General features: G+C 48.0%; 1 protein-coding gene across 2 annotated transcripts in view; it reads right to left on the reverse strand.

The window, feature by feature from the left end:
- Nucleotides 1–11,441: 11,441 nt before the first annotated feature.
- GLRA1 (glycine receptor alpha 1) overlaps nt 11,442–24,437 on the reverse strand; it is an 81,525-nt gene continuing 68,529 nt past the window's right edge. The window contains exons 7-9 of one of the 2 annotated variants that reach the window (XM_066277413.1): nt 22,962–23,176; nt 17,795–17,941; nt 11,442–11,804 (exon numbers count right to left, since the gene is read on the reverse strand). In XM_066277413.1, coding sequence (XP_066133510.1) covers nt 11,514–11,804; nt 17,795–17,941; nt 22,962–23,176 — 653 coding nt within the window. In that variant the 3' untranslated portion in view covers nt 11,442–11,513. Of the gene's footprint in view, nt 11,829–17,794; nt 17,942–22,961; nt 23,177–24,437 lie in introns of both variants that reach the window. The other variant, XM_066277412.1, reaches the window with a different exon arrangement.

A 24,437-nucleotide genomic window follows, 5' to 3' on the forward strand; every position in this document is an offset into this window, starting at 1 on the left:
GAAATTTAATGCTCAGAAGTGCATTATGAGAACATCTAGTTTTTAGCTCATACACTATATGCAGGTGAAATGGCATGCTGAGAGCATGGTGCGCACACCTTTGATGAGGTAGAAATCACTAATGTGGAAAAAACTTGAGTTTCGCAAACTACTTATTTGACATGTAAGCACCACTTTTAAAAAAGATTTGGAAAAAAAAAGAAAAAAAAGATTTGGGCAAATTATTTACTTGAGTAGGTAATACTAATCTCTTTCCCAATATTCTTCCTAAAGAGTTTACCCAGGGAAGGTAACTCTTTCTGATAGAAAACTAGTTATTTTACATACTAGCAGTGATTTGATTAAAAACCAGTTACATTTTGTCTTTTAATAAAAATTCATATTTGGCTTTTTTCCTTTTCATACCTCCCTCCCCCTGGACATGATTTGATGCTTTCAGTAGGGAAGAGGCTCTCTAGGTTGGGAGAATTCATTTTAGATGCAGCCGAAAATAAAAAGGACATGCTAGACTATCTACTTCCAGGTCAGCTCTGTTTAATAATTCAGCTAAACAAAAGGTAATGGTCTCTGTACCACAAGCTCTCCTTTAGAAATACCTGCTAAATATTGGCTTGCTGTTTGACAAAAGAGAAAGCTAGAAGTGACTTTCAGAGTCACTGTAGACTAGCTTAGCTCAGTGTAGAGCCGCCCTCTCATCCCCTTTCCAGTGCCCACCTAGCACAACCTAAGTGCTTCCTATATGTTGGGTTGAATGAAGACCCTTGAAGATGTGAATTTCTAGTGGGTATCTACTGAGGTGAAGGAAGAGGTAAGTTTCCTCCAAATAAGTGTAGGAAAATCTAGATCAGGCTGGAAGTGTCAGCTACTGGAGAGGAGATAAAATGAGCTGCTCGGCCCATGAAGGAATACCCTGTTGGTCTGTCTTTGAAATCTACCATATTGCCATTGTTCTGCATTTAAGGTTGTTAGGATGTACTCCAAGTCTCTTTCCAGCTGTGCCTACCATTCGTTATGCTTTAACCAAACTGGATAACCACTGTGCCTTGTATGTGCTGCTGGTTTTTTGCCTCCATGTTTTTGCTCATGTTGTAACCTCCCTCTGCTGGAATCCTCTCCCCCCAATCCATCAAAATCTCATTTGTTCTTGGAGGTGCTGAAATACTATAAGGCAGGGGTCGGGAACCTTTTTGGCTGAGAGAGCCATGAACACCACATATTTTAAAATGTAATTCCGTGAGAGCCATACAATGACCTGTGTACTTTAGGCATTATCCAATAAAAATTTGGTGTTGTCCCGGAGGACAGCTGTGATTGGCTCCAGTCACCCACAACTGTGAACATGAGCGGTAGGAAATGAATAGATTGTAATACGTGAGAATGTTTTATATTTTAACATGATTTTTTAATTAAAGGTTTGTCTGCGAGCCAGATGCAGCCATCAAAAGAGCCACATCTGGCTCGTGAGCCATAGGTTCCCAGCCCCTGCTATAAGATGTTAAGTATTGGAAAATTGAACTACTAGTGGATTAAGTATTAGGAAATTGAACTACTTAGAAAATGGTCCTTAGGTTTTGAAATATTACAGGATTTATTTTATTTTCTGCCCACTTCATGGCGCCCTCCTTTCTCCTGTATAGTTCCCGCATCCCTCAGCCATTATTTTGGTATTTCTGTTGTCCCCACCTGTGTTGTAAGGAAAGAGGCTGTGTTTCATCCTGATGCCCTGCTTTCATAGTAAGCTGTTTTGCCACCATTGATTTAACAAATAGTAGGTGGATGGATGACAGACAGGTGTGAGGAGGTCAAGCCCGAAGCTGAGAGTGAGACGGGAAGAAATATGCTGGTCCTGGCTATGACACTGACTATTGAGACTGCCTTCCTGAGGTTCCAATTACAACTCGGACTCTGAAAGGCTAAGCTGCTTACTGCATGCAGAAATGAGACATTTCGGAAACTGTAAGGGCAAGTACGTAGCAGTTACCTGGACGCCCACTGACCCTGACTTGAGGTCACTATGCAGAGTCCATTCATAGTGCCACTTAACCTCCCCAGCATCCAGAGCTGTGCAGGACTGGCCCTGAGAACAGTGGCTAATGCACCCTGGTATCACTGTTGCAGCTCACAGTCCTGTCAGGCCAAAGGCCAAGCTTCTGGGTTCAGGTGACAAGACAGGGATGGGACCAAGTGGGTCCTAGGAACCGCAGTAAGCAGAGGCCTCATCCCAGGAACTGGTTGGGTTTGGTTTGTACACATCAAGTTACCTACGGGATTGTTATGTGGGAGACAGAAGGATGTGGACACAGCAGCAGCTTCTACTTAAATGTTGGGGTGGGGAGTCTAGAAGCAATGTTCCATATGTTTCCCTGTGAATCCATTTTTCCTCTTCATTTCCAGAGCTTGGGTGGGGTGAAGAGTCATTAGAAGGCTCTCCTTTACTGGAACTTTGGGCATGGTGTCTTTAATATTTAATACTCTAGTTTTAATGGTATCTCATGGGTATCTCTTACCCGAACACCTGCTGGAGGGAAGTAGTCCTTGTATTTAACCCTTTGAAAGGTGAGCAAGACCACGACCATATAAATCCAGCTAATAAACTGCTCTGGAAAAGAACCTTTTGTCTCAAGTCGGAGCTCAACTGTCCCATGCTCCAAGAGACTCTGGATTGCCCTGTGAGACGATCTCTCACCTCTGGATTCTGTCTCATCTGTTACTACATCTTCCCTTGAATCAGGGAATTCGTATCCATATCATCTCTCACTTAAGTAAATTTGTTTTGTAATTAGGGGGAGTGCTTACCTTTGGTCCCGTGCCTTGAATTATTTGTAGTAGGTTCTTAATCTTAGTTGAATGACGTTTTAGGGACTCCAGACTTAAGAAAGACTTACAGAAAAGGTCTGGTTCCTACTCTTGGTTCTGGCCAAGCACAAGCCATTCCCGGCACACAGTGATGTCTTACACAAGACTATAAACGGAGTGGTCTCACGACTCAAATGTCACCGACTCCCATCCTACTTGTTGCTGACTCCTTGCTCTCACAATTCTGTAGCTAGAACACGACCCCCACCCCCATCAGCTCTAAGTCCTTCATGTACCAAAAATTGGATTAATAGGCTGACAACCTTTTAAGGTGGGCTGATAGAGTCATATTGCTTATGACCAAGTTCTGAGAAGATAAAAGACCAAGGATTGTTTTGTTTGGTTTTTGATCAAGATGTCTGATTTCCAGAGCAGTAGAAGATAATGTTCCTTGGCATTTAACAGATTATAGGAGTTAAGTTTTTGTATACTGGAATGTACCTAGGCAAAAGGCTCCATGTTTTAAACAGTTGTAACATTCACTTAAGTTAAAACGGATTAATAAATGTCTTATATACATTCTGCTTTTTAATGACAAACATCAATTGTTTTTAAATCCAACAATTGGCAAGATCTTTATAATAGGTGGGGTGACTAAGGTCACAGGGTGACCTTGTGGAGGGTCAAAAATAGGTAAGTGCAAGAAGTGAACATGTCATGCTAATTTCAAAATCTTGGCTTCTCATTGTCTATAGACTCATGTCCAGACTTAGGCAAGGCTTTGACTTGGGCCAGTAAAATGAACTTGAGGAGCCTAAGTGTCCTCAGTTGTAAAATGAGAAGATCCAGGGTCACTGTGGGAATTAAATCATTGAATGTAAATAGCAGTATTGTGATGGTCGAGTTGATTCACAATCCTCTACGAGCTAACTCCGGAGTGACAGCTATTTGCAGAGTTAATACAGCACTTTCTATTCTATTCCGTTGGTGCACAGATATCTGGACCAAAGGGATGTGGGTGCTCGACAAGTGTGGTTAGGACTGGAATTTCGGTCTCTGCACTGCGTGTGCAAGCTCAGAGGTGGGCATGGTGACATTCACCAGTGAGGGACTTTTTGAGCTAGTCAGGAAATGTCACTGTCAGCTGCCCTGAGGGCAGGCAGGCTTGCCTTTTGGGAGCCCGTCTCAATCCTGAAAGAAAGCTCATTGATGACCTCTTGTGGCAAACAGGAAGAAGTGACGAATTGCAGAGAGGTTGAGAAAATGAGAATGCTTTCACAGTTTACAATGAGGAGGCGGAGTTAACATTCACTATGTAATTGTATCTAGATATTAGACCTGTGATGTGGATATTATTGTCCCCAAATACATAAAGAAAGTGAGGGTCAGAGGTGTTGGTCTTGCTCATATACATGCCTTTCTTTGGAAGCTGCACCTCCAAGCTCGTGCCCTTTCCACTGGACTGGGAAAACCTCAAATGGATTTAGGGGAAAGCTGAGATGTAAGGTGGGACCACCTTAGAGTCTGCTGGAAGTCCTGTTTATTTCCTGCAATTAAAAGACAACTGGAGAAATGGCCTTTTTAAAAAAAACAAAAAATTTCACAGCTAGGAAAACCCTTCAAGCTCAACTAATTCAATACTCCCCTTTCCAGATAGGAAAATTGAGGCCCTGAGGGGGAACGGAGGGGAAGTGTGAAAGAGTTTTCCCATGGCGCTCTCTGCTAACCACCTAGAATATACAGTTACCATTTTGCTGTATTTGTTTTACTGAGCAGCTATCCATTCTACTCCCGATTTCAATCTTTTTTTCTCAGATGCTAAGAAAGAGTGGCTAGCTATACAGTAATGGTAGGACCCATTGGTTGACCATACCGTTTCCATATTATTATGGGTAATAATGCCGTTTTTTTTACAGTATTAATTTGAAGGCTTCATTTTTAGCTTTTAGAACATTAATTCCAGGGCCAGCTGAAGGGAGAATGAGAACAGTTTGTCATGTCACCCTGTAAGCATTTTGAAGAGATCCCATTGATACAAAGCATAACCACATCCCTGTTGGGAAAGACAGGAGCAGTGTTTTCTGACTCTAAAGAGCGTTTGTCGGAGCTACAGGAGTGCGGGAGCAATTTCAGAAACATCACTGCCAGGGTAAGGTTTTGTTTGGGGGTGGAGGTGGGGTGGAGAGCTGGCCCAACTCCAGCCACACCTGCTGTAATGTTTTTATTAGTGTAGCTGAGCTAACGGTATGAATTGAGATGAACCGCCCCAGTGGTCTGGAGCAGTCCCATTTTTTTCTGCCTGTAACTACAGCTAAGTCAACAGAGACAAACAGGAAAATATTCTTAGGTCTTGCTGGGAGTTTCTTGTCATATTTAAATTATGTATATTTGGGGGTGGGGTGGGGACGAGAGTCCTTGCAGTTATTCCCCTAGGGGGACGGCACAAGTTCTGCTCTGATGCGATTCTCTTTGATTCTTCCAGAGGCTCTGGCAGGCAGAATTCAAACAGCTGCCACGGAAAATGGGTGACAGCTTTCACAGGCCATGCGTGCTAAAACCCCGCCTGCCATGTCCTGTTGGATGGGGTTCTCAGGTGAGAAGCTAGTCTAACAGGCAAGTCCCTCACTGCTGCTAGACACCGTGACTTTGATGGCAGAAGAGTTGAGACTGTCATCTCCGCGAGGGCCAAGACTCCTCCTCTTTCTTAAGCTCTCCCTCCCTGCCCAGCAGAAGGGTCTGGGTGGGTTCTCAGTCCGACACTGAGAAGGGGAAAGAACGCAGCATTTGACACACCTGCTCTTGCCCTTCCCTTTCTTTTCTTTAACCCATGACAGTATCCAGAGTTGGGCTTGGAAAAGTGTCCCTCAGCTCCCTCCTTTTACAGGACAGTAAGCAGGCCGGAAAAGGTGAGGCAGTTTACCTGTGTTTCCATGGTGACCTGAGATAGTGCCAGAACAGGGCCCAGCTTCCCACCGACCTCCATCCACTTCGGGAGGCAGGTGTGTGTGTTTCTGAGGTTGCGTGAGAAACACCGTTGAATCTGAAGAAAGCTGGGCCAGAAACGAGGCAAGGCAGGTAACGGGGAGCAGGGTAAGCGTGAGCATGGGAGAGCCTTCTGCTTGGAGTCTGTGCAGCCCACCGGTCCTCTTCCCCCCAGGCTCCTTAGCCGGCACTGCTCTGGAGCTGGAGCTGGTTCATAGCCTGATGTAAAACAGCCGGGCTCTCCAAAGGGTGCATTTTTGGCTTGCCTTTCTCTCTACTCTGACTTCCTGACCCAGTGTTCCAACGGCAATTTCCCAGAGCAGTGAAATGTCAGAACGCACAGGTGAGAGGAGGAATAGACCTCACAGCCTTAAATGAGACAGGAGCTCCCGGGCCCATTCTGGTCCCCTCATCTCTCGCGCCCCCTCAGAAATAAACCAGCATCTCCTGGCAGAGTTTAGCTTTAAAAAAAAAAAAAGGCACAAAAAGATGAAACAGGAAATGCAGGCTGAGGGGGGAGGGAGTGGGAGGAGTGAGCAAAGGAGGAAGAAGTAATGCCTTAATGATCCTAAAAATTATTGGGCAATAATTTCTACTTTGGAACTCATTTTGCTGTTCCAAAAAATGATAAAGCACCTTAATTATTGCTTTAAATAACCACGCAGCGCCATCAAAACAGCACGAAATAGCACCCACGTATGAGCAGACTTATCTCCCGCTGTTGCTGTCTTTGCTGCCTGAGAAATCCTTAAGGAAGCAACAGGGTAAAAAGCCAATGGAAGCATCATCTAGCCTGGGCCCTCCACAGTGTCGAGTACTTGGGCCTGGGAGAGATGTTTGCAGGACATCCTTGCTCTCCGTGGTAGCCTGAGATCTTCAGCTGAGACTGTCAGAAAAAAGTCACTGCTTTCATTCAGTTTATATAGGGCTGGGGTGGGGAGGGCAGCATGTCAGGATTTCTACAAGTTCTTTATAACCACAGGGATTGCAACCTATCCAAGGGCGTTCTTTCTTCCCGTGGGAACCTCAGGATACTGTGAGCCTTTCCAACATATGCTCCACCTTATACTGACTGATACGGGTAGTTACAAGCAAGCCAGCTCAGTCAGAACAAGGCATAGTTCCTTCATTCCCTCCTGTGGCCGGGATCAGCTCCTGTTTCTGGCTTCATAAGCTGCAGGAAAATGGAGCCCTGAATTCAAGTTTCTGGAGTGGGTTTCTGAGAGAAGGGGCTAAGTGGAGAGAAAAAGCTAAGCTATTTTAAAGGCATGTTTCCTGCTTGTCTGTTCAGGGAATATTTGGTCTGGTTGGCTCATGAATTAAAGATGTTTTATATCAGGGGTAGAGATTCACTCACTCTTTCTCAACAGACCTTACCAGCCCCAGAGTGCGAGCTCTCTAGTTAACCTGAGAAACAGCCCACGGAGAAAACCCGATCTTGCCGCCTCTTCAGAGTTGGGGTGGAGGGTGGGCAGAATGCACAAGGTGCACCTCGAATAAATCAGGTAGCTTCCAGCGAACGAGCTCTTGGCTTCCAGTCAGACTGGGGAATGGCTGCAAATCCCAGATTTCGACCCCAGTCCTAAAGCTGATCTACTACCAAGCCCTCTGCTCGCCAGCTTTTTCTACTAAGGCGACAGTTACTGCAGACACTGCCCACTCAATTCCCTCCAATTTCAGTGTGTTGAAATTAACTAAGGAATCAAGTTTCACAAAAGACTGCCCTTACCAGTCAGTGATGGAACCAGCTAAGCCGGGGCACCACTCTGCATCTAACATCACAGAGCCTCACAGAACCATCTCTTTTTAATGATGCTTGTAAAAATGGGTACTCCCCAGGATGAAAAATAATCTAGCCTACAAGAAATAGTGGTGAGCTTTTTAGAGGGATACAATTTTTATTTATTGATAGCTTAGAAGAAGAAATAATTTGGATCAAATGACCTTTGGTCTTTCTAGACTTGAATTAAGAATAGAGTTATGTTCCAGGTATCTCTCATGCATGCGTACATGCTGAATTTTTTTGTTTATCCACGGTTGTCCTTTGTCACTCCCTATAGCCTTGGCGAAGAGTAGACTTTGGAATGTCTGAAAGGATCACAGGGTGGCAGAGCTGAGCCATTTATTTTGGCTGCTCTTGAAATGAATGAGGTACATTATCAACCAGTAGGTGGGAAGTTATTGGTATTATCTGTCTGCTTAATTGCTATCTCCTGAATTTGGAATAGCCGCAGTTTTGGAGGTGGGTGAAATCTCCAGCTCCTCTATGCCAGTAGAAATTCTGCCTCTGTGCAGAAATACTGGTCTCTATTGGTTTGAAAACCAGTAAACAACTCATTACACCTAAATTATCCCCCCCCCACCACCAGAAGTGCTTGGCGTGTGTATTCCTAAGGCATGGTGTCCTCTGTGCACAAACTAAACAGGAGATTCAGAAAGTATTGTTCTATTTTCTGGAGCCACTTAAAAATTATTTGGCCTAAATTAGCTAGTTTGATTTTCTGTAATGATGAAGTTCATGTAAGTTATTGCTAAATTCGTAACGACATTATGCGTTGGTGATAATGTCTCCTTTCCTAATTCATGCTGGTGGTTTTTGGCTATGACGATGAATGTTTGCCCCTAGCACCCTCCCCCTCTGGTAAAGCAGAAGAGGAGGAGAAACGGATCTGCACGTGTTCCAAAGAAGAGCCACGAGAATTGTGTGAGCATGTGTCTCTATGTGCATGTCCACCTGGAAGGTTCAGAAATCAAAGTGACATTCAACTTTTTGTTGTGTGGACTCCCCCTAGACAAGTTCAAGCACACAGATCAGTGAGAGCTAGGAGGGCGTTGGAGGCCACCTCTTCCATTCTCCCCATTGCGTACTTCGGGAAATGAACGCGTGTCAGGGTCAGCCAGCATATCAGAGGCAGGACTGGTATTCAGACCCATTCACTGCGGTAGAGTCTCTGCTCATACTTGTTTTCCTTGAAGGACACCGAATTGGGGATAGTCCGAGAGAAGAGTTCAGTGACAGTCCCCCTCTGTGTCTTAAGAGATGATTCTAGTTTCTGTTGGACACTGTCAACTCGATGTGGCAGCTCCCAGGGGGCCCCCAAGTTGGGGATGATGGCAGAAGCCCAAGGGCCCAGCAGAGGCTGGGCAAGTGGCCCAGCGATCTCTCTGTCTCGGAGAGGTTCCAGACACCTCATTCGAGGAGCCCAGTTTGAAATCTGCAGATTCTGCTGCTGGAGTGCAGGCAGAATATTTAGAAACAACTGACACTGTCTCTGGTCCCCCGAGGCCTGGAGCCCTGGTGCCGGCTTCACCTGGACCTCGGACTTTCTGAGTTCAGACCAGTAATGAGTCAAGTAGAGAGAAGGGCTTTTTAAATTTTGTTTCATTAAAAATGAGTTTTCTTTTTAAATAAAGTGAATAAAGTGCTAGTGAAAGCGGCTAATAGCCTGTCCAAAGACTCATGCACCACTTCGGAATTGAGGGCTCCTTCCTCCCTTAAATAAAGTGACTATCGTGCTAATGAGAGGTGCTAATAGCAGCTCAAAGACTGATATTCTGGTCTTGAATGCGGAGTAGTTCAAATCCCTCCATTTAACTCTTTCTCCTTGGGACACACGTGTGGTGTGAGGAAAAGCATGGTCTTAGATGAGAGACGCCTTCCCACGTGGCTCCCACCCGTAAATGCTTCTTAGGAAAAGAGTCTCCAGGTCCTGCCCCACCTCATCCAGGGCCAGAAGACTGCAGCCTTCCGGTCTGCACAGGCCAAGGGCAGGGAAAGCGGTGACTCCCCGGCCTTGGAGGCTGAGTTAAACCGCTCTGGCCTTCAGGCCCCAGGCCAGCTCCTGTTTTGGCTGCACAGTGCATTTCCTTAACCTAACCCTCCCCGATCTTTGTCTTGGCCTGCTCTTTCAGGGCTCTGTAGGCATCGGCTGTCTCCCTTAGGGAATGGGAGAAACTGCCCTGTAGGAAGGAGCTTTAGGCTGGACTCAGGCTCCTAGTGTCTCATCTCTGTCCTGCCCCATGTTGGGGACATTCTAAAGACACAAGTGAACCCCCAGCTGCAGTACGAACTTATGGTCAGCTCTGTCGCACTACCTACCTGCTCTGACCCAAAGCCAAGATACTAAAGTGCAAAGAAAGAAGTGTGACCCCGGCTTACTGGTTACTGACCAGGGCCGAGGGATGCCACAGACGATGGTGCCAGGATTGCGGGCACAATGGTGTTGGCAGAGAATGGGCCGGGGCTGCTGGAGACAGCCCCTCCTGACTTCCAGGCCCACCGCGTAGACCTCCCATCTGTGGCCGGCTGGGTCCTCCAGCAGGACTTTCCTTATAACCCACTTCCTAGTCTCTCTCCTTTCTTCCTGGGTGCCCTCCATCCGGGGGTAAAGCTGGCACTTCAGAGATAGAAGGAAAGAGCAATAGTCGTCTAACTTTCCTAAGCGTTAAAGCCAAACAAAGCACCAAAAAGGAGGAAAAAAAAAAAGACAAAACTATAATGGGGTCATACCCACAAGTTTCCCACATTATATGCGGCACATGAAATGTCAAAATACAACGGACAGACTGTCGGCACATCCCCGTTCCTCTCCACCCGTATAGATCTAAGCTGCAGGCTCAGTACGACCCTTGGACCTGAAACACTTCCCTCGGCGGAACCGTGCTATAATAATAAGTGCATTTCCTCCCACAGACCCCACCTTCCCAAACACACAGCCACTTCCAAGTCCAAAGAGACTTTCCAGAAAAATAGACATTTGAAAAAAGTGCATCTGTTTACCCTTCAGTCTATGCATATTATTTCTTGAGATTATTATTATTATTTTTAACCGTAAAAAAGATTGCATATTGGCAATAGGATGAGAAAACCATGGTGGCCGTTTCTGGGTGGCGGCGATGGGCCGGGTGGGGGTGTCGCAGCAGAAGAGAGAGGAGGCTCAGAGGGGGGGTGTGATCCTTGGCCACCAGACATGAAGGCTGAGGTGGGTTGAGCTTGAGCCTCAATCCTCAAGCCTCTGAAATGTCCCATCTCTTTAGTCACTCCCTTCTCTCTCCTCCGCTGCCCACGCCTGGCCCGCAACCCTCTTGTAGCAGAGGCGGAGTAGCTTCTTTTTGGCATGTGTCCACCCAGGCCAGGTTTGGAGACAGGCATGACGTTTGGAGGGGCAGATGTGGGACACACACCAGAGCAAGCTTATTTGTGACTGTTTCCACTCTGGGAAAAATTGTCCATCACGTCTGTGACTTTAAACATTTAAGCAGTTACTAGGCTGATAGGTTAAGAAAAAATTGTTCTGGTGGTTTTGCATTAATATTAAGCATGAAGATATGTCATATATTACATTGCTTTCCTGCTGCTCTGGGGCAGACTGCACTCTCCTTCCAAACAGGAAATCTGCACAGCTCACGGACTCAAAATTTTTAGAAGGTGTTATCCCCACCCCACCCCCGCTCCCCGCCCCCACCCTTCACCCTTTCGGCCCTCCTGGGCCCTCCCCCCTCCCACCGCTCACCCGTGGTTAAATAGATAGTGCCACATTCTAAGACTCATGCATCGCCGCCTTCTGCTATTGCACGCAGTGCAGAGAGAGAGAGAGAGAGAGAGAGAGAGAGAGCGCGCGCGCGAGAGAGAGCTGTGTGTGCGTGCCCCTCCTCCTCCCTTCTCTTCCTCCGGCTCCCGGTCCCTGTGCTCGTCCGGCGCTGCCCTCTCCCAGCCAACCCCGGTCCCAAACCCGTCACTGGTTGTGGACGTCCTCCCTGCGGACAATCTTGTAGATGATCCAGTAGAACATGTTGAAGATGAGGAAGGCCATGGGGAAGCCGATGCGCGATATTTTGTCGATCTTCTTGGCCCTCTGGATGAAGAGTTTGCGCATCTCCTCCGGGGACTTGGATGGCGCGGGAGGCGGGTTGGTGGTGTTGTTGTTGTTGGCGCCTTTGACAGAGATGCCATCCTTGGCCTGCAGACAGGCTGGGCCCATCCCATAGGCAGAGAAGTTGAAGCGGCCCTCTCCGGCCTCATCCTCCTGGAATAGATTCAACATGGGGCTCTACTTAAAATAAGACAGGGGCTGGGCACCCTCCCTGCAAGGCGCTCCCCTGGGGGCCAGGCCACGCCCATCCGGCTCTCCTTGCCTCCCTCACCATTCCAGGTTTCTGAAGGCTTTCTGGCTGGCTGGGAGTCACGCCTTATAGAGGGGCGCCAGGTGTGCCCAAACAGATGCAAACCAGGGGATAGAGATGCGGGGAGTCTGAGACCTGTGCCCAAGGGTCGGTAGGCTCTGCTATCTTCTGGCCGCACACTCTTAGGCCAGTCAGTTTCTTCTGTGAGTCTCATTTTTATCTGTCAGTGGGGGTAAGAGTCATCCCACTACCTCAAAAGACTTGACCACCAGAGGTTAGAGGTAAGCACATGCTCTGAATGCTGCTCTGTGAGAAGCTCAGGGGTCAATTTGGAGGGATCCCCTGCTTTGCTTCTGTCGCCTCCTTGCCCTCCTCCCCTGCCCCTTCCCCAGTGAGCATCCTCCTGTGTGAGGGGTGGAGGGAGGGGGCCGATGGTCCGGGAGGGGGCAGGGGCCATGGGAGGCCACAGCTTCTTCCTACCTTCGTGTTCCCCTGTCCTTGGTGGTTGTGACCCGGGACACGTCTCTGGACTTGTGTCACATTATCATTCAAGGCCCTTCCTCATGGGGCTCCAACTTACCTTCACAGGCTTCTCTCTCTCCTGCACCGTAGGCTTTGCACACCTGCCGGTATGGTTGCCGGTCCCTGTGTCGCCCCGCCCCACCTCCCTGCCCTATGCCTGCTCCTGAGATACTGCGCCCTCATCCTACTCGTTTCTCCCTCCTCAGCCGTGGCTGTGCTGCCTTGCTCAGAGCCAGGGAGGCCCTACTGCCTGCTCTCTCCGTATGAGCGCCCAGGTGGCACGGGACTCTTGGCTGAGTTCTGGCTCCGTGTGGCTCTGGGGCTGTCTCAGCTCACGTTCCCCTTCCAGACAGCGGGAGCTTCCTGCGGCCACCATCTGGGCTTGTGCTGACTTCCAGCCTGGTCTCCCTACTGCCCCCAGCAGGCGCCTACCCCCAACCCATCTGGGCTCGTATAACACAGACCTTATTGGTCATCTTTTGCCTGGAACTTTTCAATAAGCTGGCACTGGCTTCAGGATAACTAAAAGCCTCACGTGGTGGACGAGGCCTTACAGAATCCTGTCTTCTCCAGTCTCACCCTGTGCTACTCCCGACCCGGCATTCTCTGCTCCAGTCACCCTGGGACATTGCCATGTATTTGAGAGTGCCGTGGTCCCTCTCTGTAACTCCGGGCCCCTGTTCCAGTTCCCGGTTGTCCTCTCTGCCTGAGCACACTCCTCACTCCAGCCCTGCTCCCCACGCCTCTGCCACTGAACTAGTGCTTCCTCAGAAGCCTTCCCTGAGCCCAAAGACAGGCTAGGTGCCCTGCTATGTGCTTCATAGGTCCCTGGACATCCCTGCTGCAACTTTATTTTTTTTAAATTAATATTTATTTTTATTTTTCTGAAGTGAGAAGCAGGGAGGCAGAGAGACAGACTCCCACATGAGCCCAACCGGATCCACCTAGCAAGCCCACCAGGGGGCGATGCTCTGCTCATCTGGGGCATTGCTCCATTGTAGCTGGAGCCATTCTAGAGCCTGAGGCAGAGGCCTGGAGCCATTATCAGCGCTTGGGCCAACTTGGCTCCAACGGAGCCTTGGCTGTGGGAAGGGAAGAGGGAGATAGAAAGAAAGGAGAGGGGGAGGGGTGGAGAAACAGATGGGCGCTTCTCCTGTGTGCCCTGACCGGGAATCAAACCTGGGACTTCCACACACCTGGCAATGCTCTACCACTGAGCTAACCGGTCAGGGCTTCCCACTGCAACTTTAAAGCTCTTATCACTTTGTATTTCTTGATTGATGTCTGCCTGTCTCATTAGACTGTAAGCTCCGTGAACACAGAGGTAAAAGTCTGTCCTGTCCTTTGACCTCTCAACACTGAGTGGACGTGTGAAGGGTGAGGGTGGCAGGCATTTTGGTAGCGAGCTTACGCAGGGGGGCAGGGCTGCACAGTGTGACAGAGAAAGGTCAACAGAAGTGGCAAGTGTGCCCAGCACATGGTGGGCGGAGGGAGCATGAGCATAGTCCTGGGCATAAGCTCAAACTTAGTGAACGTTTGGTGTTTACTTGTATATCTTTTTAAAATTTTTTTAAATTTATTTTTATTTATTCATTTTAGAGATAAGAGAGAGAGAGAGAGAGAGAGAGAGAGAGAAAGAGAGAGAAGAGGGAAGGAGCAGGAAGCATCAATTCCCATATGTGCCTCTGACCAGGCAAGCCAGGGTTTTGAACCAGCAATGTCAGCGTTCCAGGTTGATGCTTGATCCACTGCGCCACCACCAGTCAGGCTACTTGTATATCTTCACTAGTCCTAGCCTTTTTATTTATTTTTTAATAAATGGGTTGTAATCTTAGCACCAGCACCAGAAGGATTGGGACATACAAATAAATGCTCAAGAAATCTTTGGCAGGAGGTAGTAAGGTCAGAGGGGATAGAAGGCGACGGAAGGCGATGGGACTTGTCATGGTGAACACAGGACAAGATACAGAGGATGCATTATAGAATTGTACCCTGAAACCTATATAATTTTATTCACCAATGCCACCCCAATAAATTCAATTGAAAAAAAAGAAAGAAATCTTTGGCAAATGAATGAATGAATGAATGAATGAATGAATGAATGAATCCAGTCCTACGTCCTCATTGCAGAAGTGGGGGAAGAGGCTTGCGATAGTGACTGGCACACTAGTGCTCAATAAATGTTTGTCAACGAGTGCGGCAACAGTAGAGAGTTTGTGCCAGGGCCAAGGGCAGGAGTTGGAGAAGCTGGCCAAGTTGCTGGACCCTGTACCTGGAAGAAGGGCTGGGTCCGACTCTGTTACTTGTCATTGTAAACCTGCCCTTGCTGTATGTGGGGTGGGGTGTTGGAAGAGGTTTTCCCTGGCCTCTAGTTATGTAGGGGGAAGCACCTAATTAACTTCCTAGGCAATTTTGGGTGAATTACTCTCTGCCTCATCTGCTAAAGGTGGGAGTGGAAGGGGTGAAGGCCCCATCTGTTAGATGACTTATCAATTTTACCTTGTTTCGGGGAGAAGGGAAATTCTCTGGACACTGCTGAACTAAGGCTTGTTATTCCTGTTCTGCCCAGCAGATGGCAGGAAATGAATGCCGAGCTGTATTGGAGCCAGCTGGGCCCTCAGAAACTCAGGTGTAGTTAGTTAATTCCACTGGGTAGGGGCTGTAAAATCCCCTCTGCAAATTTCATGCTCAAGGGAGGTTTCTGCAGCCCCACCAAACGGGCTAACTCCAAAGGAGGCTCTTTATGGTAAGTCCAATCCTGCGTCCTTGGCGTTTCTGACCTTTGCGCCAAGTTCAGAACTCTTAGAAACAAGGTCAAACTAATCGAAACGCACGCAAGGGTCTGGGCAGGAGAAGTGTGAGTAATGACATGAGCTGGGCTGAAAAATCTCCCAAGTTAGAAGTGACTGTGGTAAACTGGAGAATGCTTTCTCTACCCCAAGGCATCCCCAGCGCACCATACTCGTGGGATGTGTGTGCAGTGGGCCTAGAGGCTGTGATTTTTTTGAGTGATGTTAGAAGTATGATTTTTTAAAAAATGCTGGCCCATTATTCCAGATTTTTAAGACAATGCTGGTGAAATTAAAGATATTTACATGTTGAATTTGACCTCTGGTTACTAGTTGTTGATCTCCGCCTTAGGGTAAATCTTAGTTCTTGTTTAAGAACCAGTAAATGCAGGACTATTTTTATCTGTGTCTAATGCTGTATGGCTGGTGTACGGCTGGCGTTGTGAGAAGAGCCCGAGCGCCTCCTCGCTGGGGAGGAGTGGACGGTGCTTTCTGAGAGCGTTTCCAGCACTCACATGCCGTGAGGGAGCACGCGGGAACCGCGCAGGTGAAGCTGATGGACTCTGGGTAGTAGCCTTAGCCACGCTCCAGCTGGCCAGACAGCGCGTCTGTTTTCCTCCAGTGTGTAAAACTGGCAGGGACTTGGCGAGGGTGGCGGCAGCCTTTGGATGGACTATAGGCCCACCATGTTACACATCTGCAGGGGGCTCCGTTCCTATTTTAGTCTATGCAAATAGCGCCCCCTGGAGTTGTGCAGTGCATACTCTAGTAGTCTTACCCAATAAGTGTCTGTCTCTTCAAAAAAAAAAAATGTAGTAACCACCTTTTAGCAGAAAGCCACTAGCCCACAGGGAAAGAAGCAAAAATAAAAAGTAAATCCCAGAGATAGTTGTATTTGGTCAGTTTCTTACTTGGATTATTTTAAGAGTCAGAGGCTGGGTATCCAATGGACTGTAATGAAGGACTAAAACCACAGGGCTTTGAACAAGCCTGTTCTGGCTTGCTGCACCCAAGATAGTTTTTTCTTTCAGTGCGGGTTATATCTTAACTCCCATGGACATCTTGTCTTGGAATATCTGCCTCCTGCCGATGGTAACGTGTGAGAAGTTGATCGAATCAGATGGCTCATGTTTAAGAAACGTACAGATGGAAATGTATGCCTATGCAATCACTCTCATCCCTGGCACTTAAGGGCGAAACTTAAAGCTATTTGGCACCTGATTTAATCCTCACCCCTACCCCGTGCCCCACCCCATTCCCGTTTTAGTCCGTGTTACAGAGGGAAACACTGGGCCCAGCGAGAGGCCACCTTGAAGTCCCACACCAAAGACAGCGAAAGGGGCAGAGTCCTTTGTCATAGCGCGCCCTTTGGCACAGCTCAGTTTTTAGCTATTTTTAATAGGTCGGTCGAACGCTTGTGGAGCCTTGGTGCGCAGCCGGTGTGTGGAGGGGCCTGATAGGTCACAGTGTTTGCGCTCTTGGTTGTCCTAATCTGTATCTGCAAAAACTTCCAGGCAGGCTCTCTGTCTTTGTTCGTTAGTGTGTTTCTTCCTTTGTCTATTTGCTCGACAAATGCCTATTACATGTTCACTATGTATCAGGCATTGTGTTAGGTACTAGGAATACACCGTTGGACAGGAGCAGGCATGGTCTCTGCCCTTACGGAGCTTATAATTCAGTGGAAGAGATGAGCATTAAACAGCCACGTCATTGACTGCGATTACAAACCATACAGAAGGAAAGAAACTGGGTTTAACCAGAACATGGCCTTTGCTAGCACACACAGCGTCCTTGTGCAGATCTGAGAAAGGCAAGACTCTCCCGGGTATGTGGACTGGAATCCTTTCCTCTGGCTGATTCAGTCCACACTGCGGCGTGACTTAGAGAAGAATGCCTCTTTGGGGAGGGCCCCTTGTGGCTACAACCCGCCCACCCGTACTGGAGAGCCTTGTGAAAGAGCTAGTTACAGACCAGGTGTGCGGCCAGTTTGCTCCCGCAGGCTGCACGCTCCCCAGTGGCATTGGCTGGTTGGAACACAGCCTCTGAGTTTGCTGTGGTTGGTGACTTTTCAGTGAGGTTCCTGCCAAATACTCCTTTTTGATCCCTCTGTGAGAGAATCACTCTGGGGAGGATTTTGTTTGATGCTGCTTTCTTGGAATGTGGACATTTTACTCTGAGATCTCAGCCCTGGTGGTGCAGTGCCCTCCGGAACCAACCCGTTGACGTCATGCAGCCTTGCAGACAACCCCAACAGCATCTCTCCGCCTGCTATGTGTTGGGAGTTTAGCTAGTTATGACCTTGGGCCTTTCAGCATTTGCTCTCCATTAGTTCTGTCTTCTCTTGTAACCTGATGATTTCGGCAGCCTTATTACGGTCGAAAGAGTGACCACCCACAGACCCGGTCCATGGACTATTTATGGGAGAGGGAGCTAGGGTGTCTACGACTTTAGTTCTTATGTCATGCCTGCCTTACCCACTGAGAAGGATGGTCCAGTGAAACAAGCGTTACAGGACAAGGCCGCCTGGGGCTCTCCCGTATCCCCCCAGCTGTCCCTCCTTAGGCAGGGACCCAGAGGCCTACCTTGTGATGTCTCCGCTTCCTCCTGAATCGGAGCAGCTCTTTGTGCTGCCGAGACACGAAGTTGACAGCGGCGTACTCGAGCAAGGCGGAGAACACGAAGAGCAGGCACACGGCCATCCAAATGTCGATGGCTTTCACATAGGACACCTGCGGGGGCGGGGGGAGGACACAGGGACGTGAGGGCCAAGGAGAGTGAAGTACCAGGTGTGGGGGAAGGTTCTCTGCTTCTCAGTCGCTCCCCTCGTCCCCCACTGCTGTCCCCTCCACCCAGGGATGTGAGGGGGGAGGGTGCAGAGGAAAACAGGAGAAATGCACGAAGAGGACTGGACAGAAGATTGGGGAAAACAGAATATGGGGCCCAGAGAGGAGGGCGGGGGACCCACACTGTCATTTGTGGGACAGAGGTTGTGTTTTGTCTAAAGGTGATCAGAACAGGATGCTGAGCCTAATGTCAAAGTGGAGCATGTCAGTGAAATCATGGCGTAAGATCTTCAGAAACACTCTCCATAAAAGCAGCAGGAGAACCAGCAAAAATGGTCAGGATCAACTTTTTTTTTTCAGAACTCTGGTAATTAGCCAAAGACCACCAGCAATCCTGTGAGCATTTATTTATGTAAGAAAGACAGCTGGATCTCAGTAAGAAGAGCAAGCTTTGTAGTATGTTAAAAAAACAGCTAATTGAGATGTGACTCACCTATCATACAATTCACATAGGGTGTACAACTCAGTGATTTTGTGCATTCACAGGAAGCGTGCAACCATCACCACAGTCAATACCACCTCAAAAAATCCTAGTAACTTTTAGCTGTCAGCCCCTTATGGCCCCAGTTTCCCTACCCCCAGTACTGAGCAACTAGTAATCTACTTCCCGTCTCTCTAGATGTCCCTGTTCTGGACATTTTATATAAATGGAATAATAAATATGTGGACATTTGTGAATGGTTTCTTTCACTTAGCACAGTATTTGCAAGGTTCATCCATACTGTAGCTTGCATCAGTATTTCATTTTCATTCTTTATTTTTTTAAGTACTTATTTTGTTGATTTGAGAGAGCGAGAGACAGGAACATCAATCTGTTTCTGTATGTTCCCTGACTGGGAATTGAACCAGCAACCTCTGTGCTTTCGGACAATGCTCTAACCAACCGAGCTATCCGGCCAGGGCAGAATTTTGGTTTTTTAATGGTCGAATACTATTTCGTTGTAGGGATATACCACATTTTGTTGATCCATTCATTGGTTGATGGGCATTTGGGTTGTTTCTACCTTTTTGCTTATATGCATAATACTGCTGTAAACATCTGTGTGCAAGTTTTTGCCTGAACATATGCTTTAACTTCCCTTGGGGCTTTGTGGTATTTTAAATCACCCTATTTCTGTCCACCCTCCCTGAGCTCGGCCTTGAAAACCAGTGGCTTGCAAGTACAGTGACAATCAGTCCCTTGGCAGCCACTGATGGGGCAGAAAAGAGCTGGAGCTTCAAAGCCCCCTTCCCAGAGAATTGTCATTATTTGACTGAACTTGCGATTCACCGAAAGACCCCACTCACAAGGCTGTCTTCACTTTATCTGACTTGTGGCTGGCACGGTGTCAACAGCCTTTTCCCAGGGGGCATTTTCTGAGAACAAAACAGTTGTTGCACATCAGGTCAGCCTGAGGCAGTTGGTAACAGTAGAGGCAAACAATACCTTGATCAAAAAACATAAAAGAAAAAGCTGGGGGGAGTGTCCATAGGGGGTTGACATATTTCTGGAGATCTGTGTGCATGTGTAGGCCTGTGCAGGCCCAGGGAAGACTGAGAAGGCCCTCAGCGCCCAGCTCTGGCTACCTTGATGTGCTCAGCAAGCAGGACGTGAAGGCCGAGGAAAGTTATAAACTGCCCAGCCGAGGGTTGAAGTTGTATCCTAACACAGCCTCTAAGCCAAGGCTGGGAGATTTATAGGTTCAAGACATTTAAGAAAACTTCTGTTTAATTTTTAACTAAGTGGCAAACGAACTGAGCAAAGACTTCAAGTGTCTCTGCTCACACAGCTAGCAATACAAATGTCCTGACACAACAAAGGATACACAGACATTCCAGAATGAGTTTAGAAAAGTTACTGGACAGACAAGAACAGCAACGACAAATCACAAGGGAAGAGAATCTGATTTGCAGAGATGCCACGTTAAGTTTTGTAAATTGTGCAATTTCATAAAAAAAAAAAATTTAGATATGCAAAGAAACAAGAAATTAATGGGCCTGTGATGGGTTGAATGTTTGTGCCTGCCTCCCATTCATATATTGAAATCCCAATTCCAATATGATGGTATTTGGAGGTGAGGCTTTCGGAGGTAATTTTGTCATGGAAATTGGAGCCCTCTTGAATGGAAGTTGTGCCCTTTGTAAGAATAGGCTGTAATGCTAGCTAGGTTTTTTCCCACATGTCAGGACACAATAATAAGTCAGCAGTTTGCAACTGGAGGAGGGTCCTCACTAGAACCTGCCCATGCTGGCTCCTGATCTCAGACTCCCGGCCTTCAGAACTGTGAGAAAGAACTTAGGACGTTTATGAGCCGCCTGGTCTGTGTCACTTTGTTATAGCAGCATGGACTCACTAAGACTGGCCCACTCATAGGAAGAAAATCAGTCCAAAGAAGCTGCCCCTGAGGAAACCCACATTTTCGGACTTAATAAAGACTTTAAATCAGTTATTTGAAATATATTTAAAGAACTAAAGGAAACCATGTCTAAACAACTAAAGAAAACATTGATTTGTTGCTCCACTTATTTATGCATTCATTGGTTAGTTCTTGTCTGTGCCCTGACCGGGATCAGGCCTGCAACCTTGGGGTATTGGAATGATGCTCTAACCACCTGAGCTACTGGGTCAGGGCTTCATTGTAATCCTTATTCTCTCTCTCTTTTTTTTTTAGTGACAGAGAAAGAGACAGGAGAGACAAAGAGAGGGACAGACAGAAAGGAAGAAAGATGAGAAACATCAATTCTTCATTGTGGCACCTTAGTTGTTCATTGACTGCTTTTTCATATGTACCTTGACTGGGGGGCTACAGCAGACTGAATGACACCTTGCTCAAGCCAGCGACCTTGGGCCCAAGCTAGTGGCCTTGGGCTTCAAGCCAGCAACCATAGGGTCATGTCTATGATCCCACGCTCAAGCCAGCGACCCCACGCTCAAACTGATGAGCCCGTGCTCAAGCCGGATGAACCCACACTCAAGCTGCTGACCTCAAAGTTTTAAACCTGGGTCCTCTGCCTCCCAGTCCGATGCTCTATCCACTGCGCCACCGCCTGGTCAGGCTGTAATCCTTATTCTTTATCGGCATTATGTCTTAGCTTTTAAATGCTTGAGCAAAAATTGCATCTCTATACCTACTTACTCACCTACTTGTCTGTCTATATAGAGAGAAAGTAAATGAGGCAAAATGATAACAACTGGAATTCACGTGAAGGGTATTATGATGTTCATTTTGTATTATTTCATTTTTTTAATTAGAATGTTAAATGTGGCATTAATTGGACATCGTGCAACATGTTGCATTTAGCAAAAAGGCTGGAGGGAACAGAGCATGGTGTCTGGCATTAATGGCAGAGTGGAAGGATGCATCCAGTGTTGAGTGGTTTAAATAGTGTGTCTCCAGGGACACAGGGGATGTAGGAGACAGCAGTGCCTAGCATTATTAGAAGAGAGCATGGCCGAAGGAGGCATTCAGCATTCACAGAGAAGGGAGCAGAATGATGGATCTTAAGTATGGTGAACGGAGGAGTACATGGTGTCTGGCATTCATAGTAAATGATGCAGAATGTTCTGTTTGACGTTGGAAGTGAATTGAGCAGAAGGTGAGGTCTTGTGCTAACCGTGAAAGGAGCAGAATGGTGCACTTATGGTGAGGGTGACTGGAGGAGGAGAGTCTGCTGTCAGTAAGGAGTGAAGTGGAAGGCTGTGACTGGTATTAGAAGAGTGGAACAGAATGTTGTGTCTAGCGTGGAATGAATGAAGCAGAATGTGTATCTGTTGTTACCAGTAAGCAGAGTGCAATGTGTCTGGGGTTCATAGTGAATGGAGCAGCATATGGTTCAGGAGTTAGTAGGGAGTGTAGCAGAATGTGGTGTTTAACTTTAGAAATATAAGAATCGGATTGCATCTGTGCAGAAAAGGGTTAACATAACAGGCACCAGGTCGCTATCTCATAAAGAACCTGCTTGCAAGGCTGGCCCTTGGAGGACATCTGGGCACTTGGATTTGGGGGGGGTGTTCCCACTTTCCCTAACTAATAAGGGTGTCTAGAGTGCTTGTACAAACAATATAGTTTATGCTAAACATCCGCTTTCCTTCTAGGAGTCTGGAATTTTGGTATTTGCTTAGCACCCAGTGCCCAGTGAAACCTTCGATACTGAGTCTCAAATGAACCGCAGAAAAATGTCTCTTCTTGTCTCTCTGGGCAGAGACATCTCACACTTGTGCTGCCTTCTGTGGCTGGGGTAAGAGGGCTCTATGTGATCCCTCATGGGAGAGAGGGAGAGAGGGAGAGAAAGAGGGAGGGAGGGAGAAACAGAGGGAGGGAGGGAGAGAGGGAGAAAAGGAGGGAGGGAGGGAGGGAGAGAGTAAGGGAGGCTGCCCCTGCGTTCCTGCAGACTCTCCATGTGTCTTTTCCCCTCACCATCTTGCTGTGTATCCTGACTACGTCACTGTAAGAAGCCTCAGCCTTGAGTACAACTGGATGCTGAGTCTGTGAGTCCTAGCAAATCTCTGAACACAGGGGTGGTCTTGGAGATCCCCAACAGCAAGTATCAACCATGAATGGTGAATGGAGTGCCGTGTACTCAGCACCAAAAGTGAATGAAGAAGTTGAATGTTAGTAGCATACGGAGCAGAGTGAATGTCTCATGTTGGTAGAGAATGGAGCAAACATGTCTGGCGACTGTGTTAAGCATAATGTTGCTTTCTCTTCTCTCTTTTTTATTTCTTTTTCTTTTTTTGTGCATTTGTATTGAACATAATGTTAAATCTGGAGGAAAGGTTTTGGCAGATCAGAATGCGGGCCCCGCCAAGCACGGTAGATGAGATAGTGACTAATTCCTTGCGCTCCCCTGGTCTCAGGCAGGGAGGGGAGGTGTGTGTCCCCCGTACCCGTCCGGGCACTCCGCACTCTTGGGCAGCAGGACTCACCTTGGGCAGGGATGCTCGGGAGCCAGAGCTCTGGGTGGTCATGGTGAGCACGGTGGTGATGCCCAGGCCCACGCGGGCCGGCGCGGCGTCCATGTTGATCCAGAAGGAGATCCACGAGAGGATGACGATGAGCAGGCTGGGGATGTACATCTGGATCAGGTAGTAGCCCATCTGTCGCTCCAGGTGGAACCGGGCCTCGATGCAGGTGAATTTACCTGCCGGGAGTTAGAGTGAGAAGGCAAAGTAGCCTTGTGGATGAGATCAAGACTTTGAGGTCCGAACAGTTCCGTCTACGGTAATTCGGGGACAGTGATGATGATGATGGTGATGAGGATGAGGATGGTGAGGATGGTACCCACCTCGCGTGTTTACTCATGGGGACGTGATGAGAGAATGAGATGGTGCCTACGAGGAACTTAGCGCAGTCCTCACGCATCATTATGAGCTCAGCAATGTCTGCTGCATCCTCCTCATCCTCACTATTTTGTTGCCAAGAGTGGGCCTAAGTGGACCCTTCTCTTTCCTGCTGCCAGTTTTCTTCCCAAAACATGGGACTTGATCCTGTTACTTCCCTCTGTAAAACCTCCGTTTCCTTCCTTCTCTGCTCATACAAGAAGGTCCCCATTACCTGCAGGGAAAGTTCACACTCTTTAGTCCGCCTGTTTTCCTACCCCACTTCCCTCCTTCCTTCACCTTAATCGTGACTGTGACTGTGACCGGATGCCCACACGCATCCCCTGCCTCAAGCATGTTTGCACAGCGGGTCCTGCTAATCCCTCTGCCGGGAGCATCCTTATTCCTCCTCGCAACCAGCCAAACCGACCCCCTGCTCCTCCACGGAGTCTCAGTGGGAGGTCTCCCCCAGCAGAACGCCTCTTTCTTCTGCATTCCTTCAGCCCTGCGGTAGAGCGCGAGCTCAGTCGTGGTGGTTCCCTACTCCTCTCTCGGAGCCATGGTGGTTCCCTACTCCTCTCTCGGAGCCATGGTGGTTCCCTACTCCTCTCTCGGAGCCATGGTGGTTCCCTACTCCTCTCTCGGAGCCATGGTGGTTCCCTACTCCTCTCTCGGAGCCGGCAGTCCAGTGGACCTTTTCCGACTTCGTTCTACACTGATCTCGGGTTCCGCCAGTCAGCTCCCTCCTGCTGAGGTCTGACGTGAGCATTCTCTGTGCCTTGGCTCTGGCAGGAATGCCAGGTCCCTCTGTGACAGAGACAGCTAGCTGTTCCCCCTTAGCAGCTCTTCCTTCTGCCTGGAATGAAGACTGTACCCCCAGCTTTCTTTGTGATGACATGTGGCCCAAGCTTAGTTATTTGCTCCGGGACTCACAGGAAGGAGGTGTTGGAGCCACTTCTTGGTATCAAAGGATATTCTCTTAAGCACTAGCAGTAAGTACAGAGCTATGTCCGTAGTGAGTACCTCAGCAGATCCGTTGAGGCGATGATGGAATGAATGGCTGGAATGACCGCTGGCCCTGCT

The sequence above is a fragment of the Saccopteryx bilineata genome, chromosome 4 (genome assembly GCF_036850765.1).
Source record: "Saccopteryx bilineata isolate mSacBil1 chromosome 4, mSacBil1_pri_phased_curated, whole genome shotgun sequence".
Classification (NCBI taxonomy): Eukaryota; Metazoa; Chordata; class Mammalia; order Chiroptera; family Emballonuridae; genus Saccopteryx; species Saccopteryx bilineata.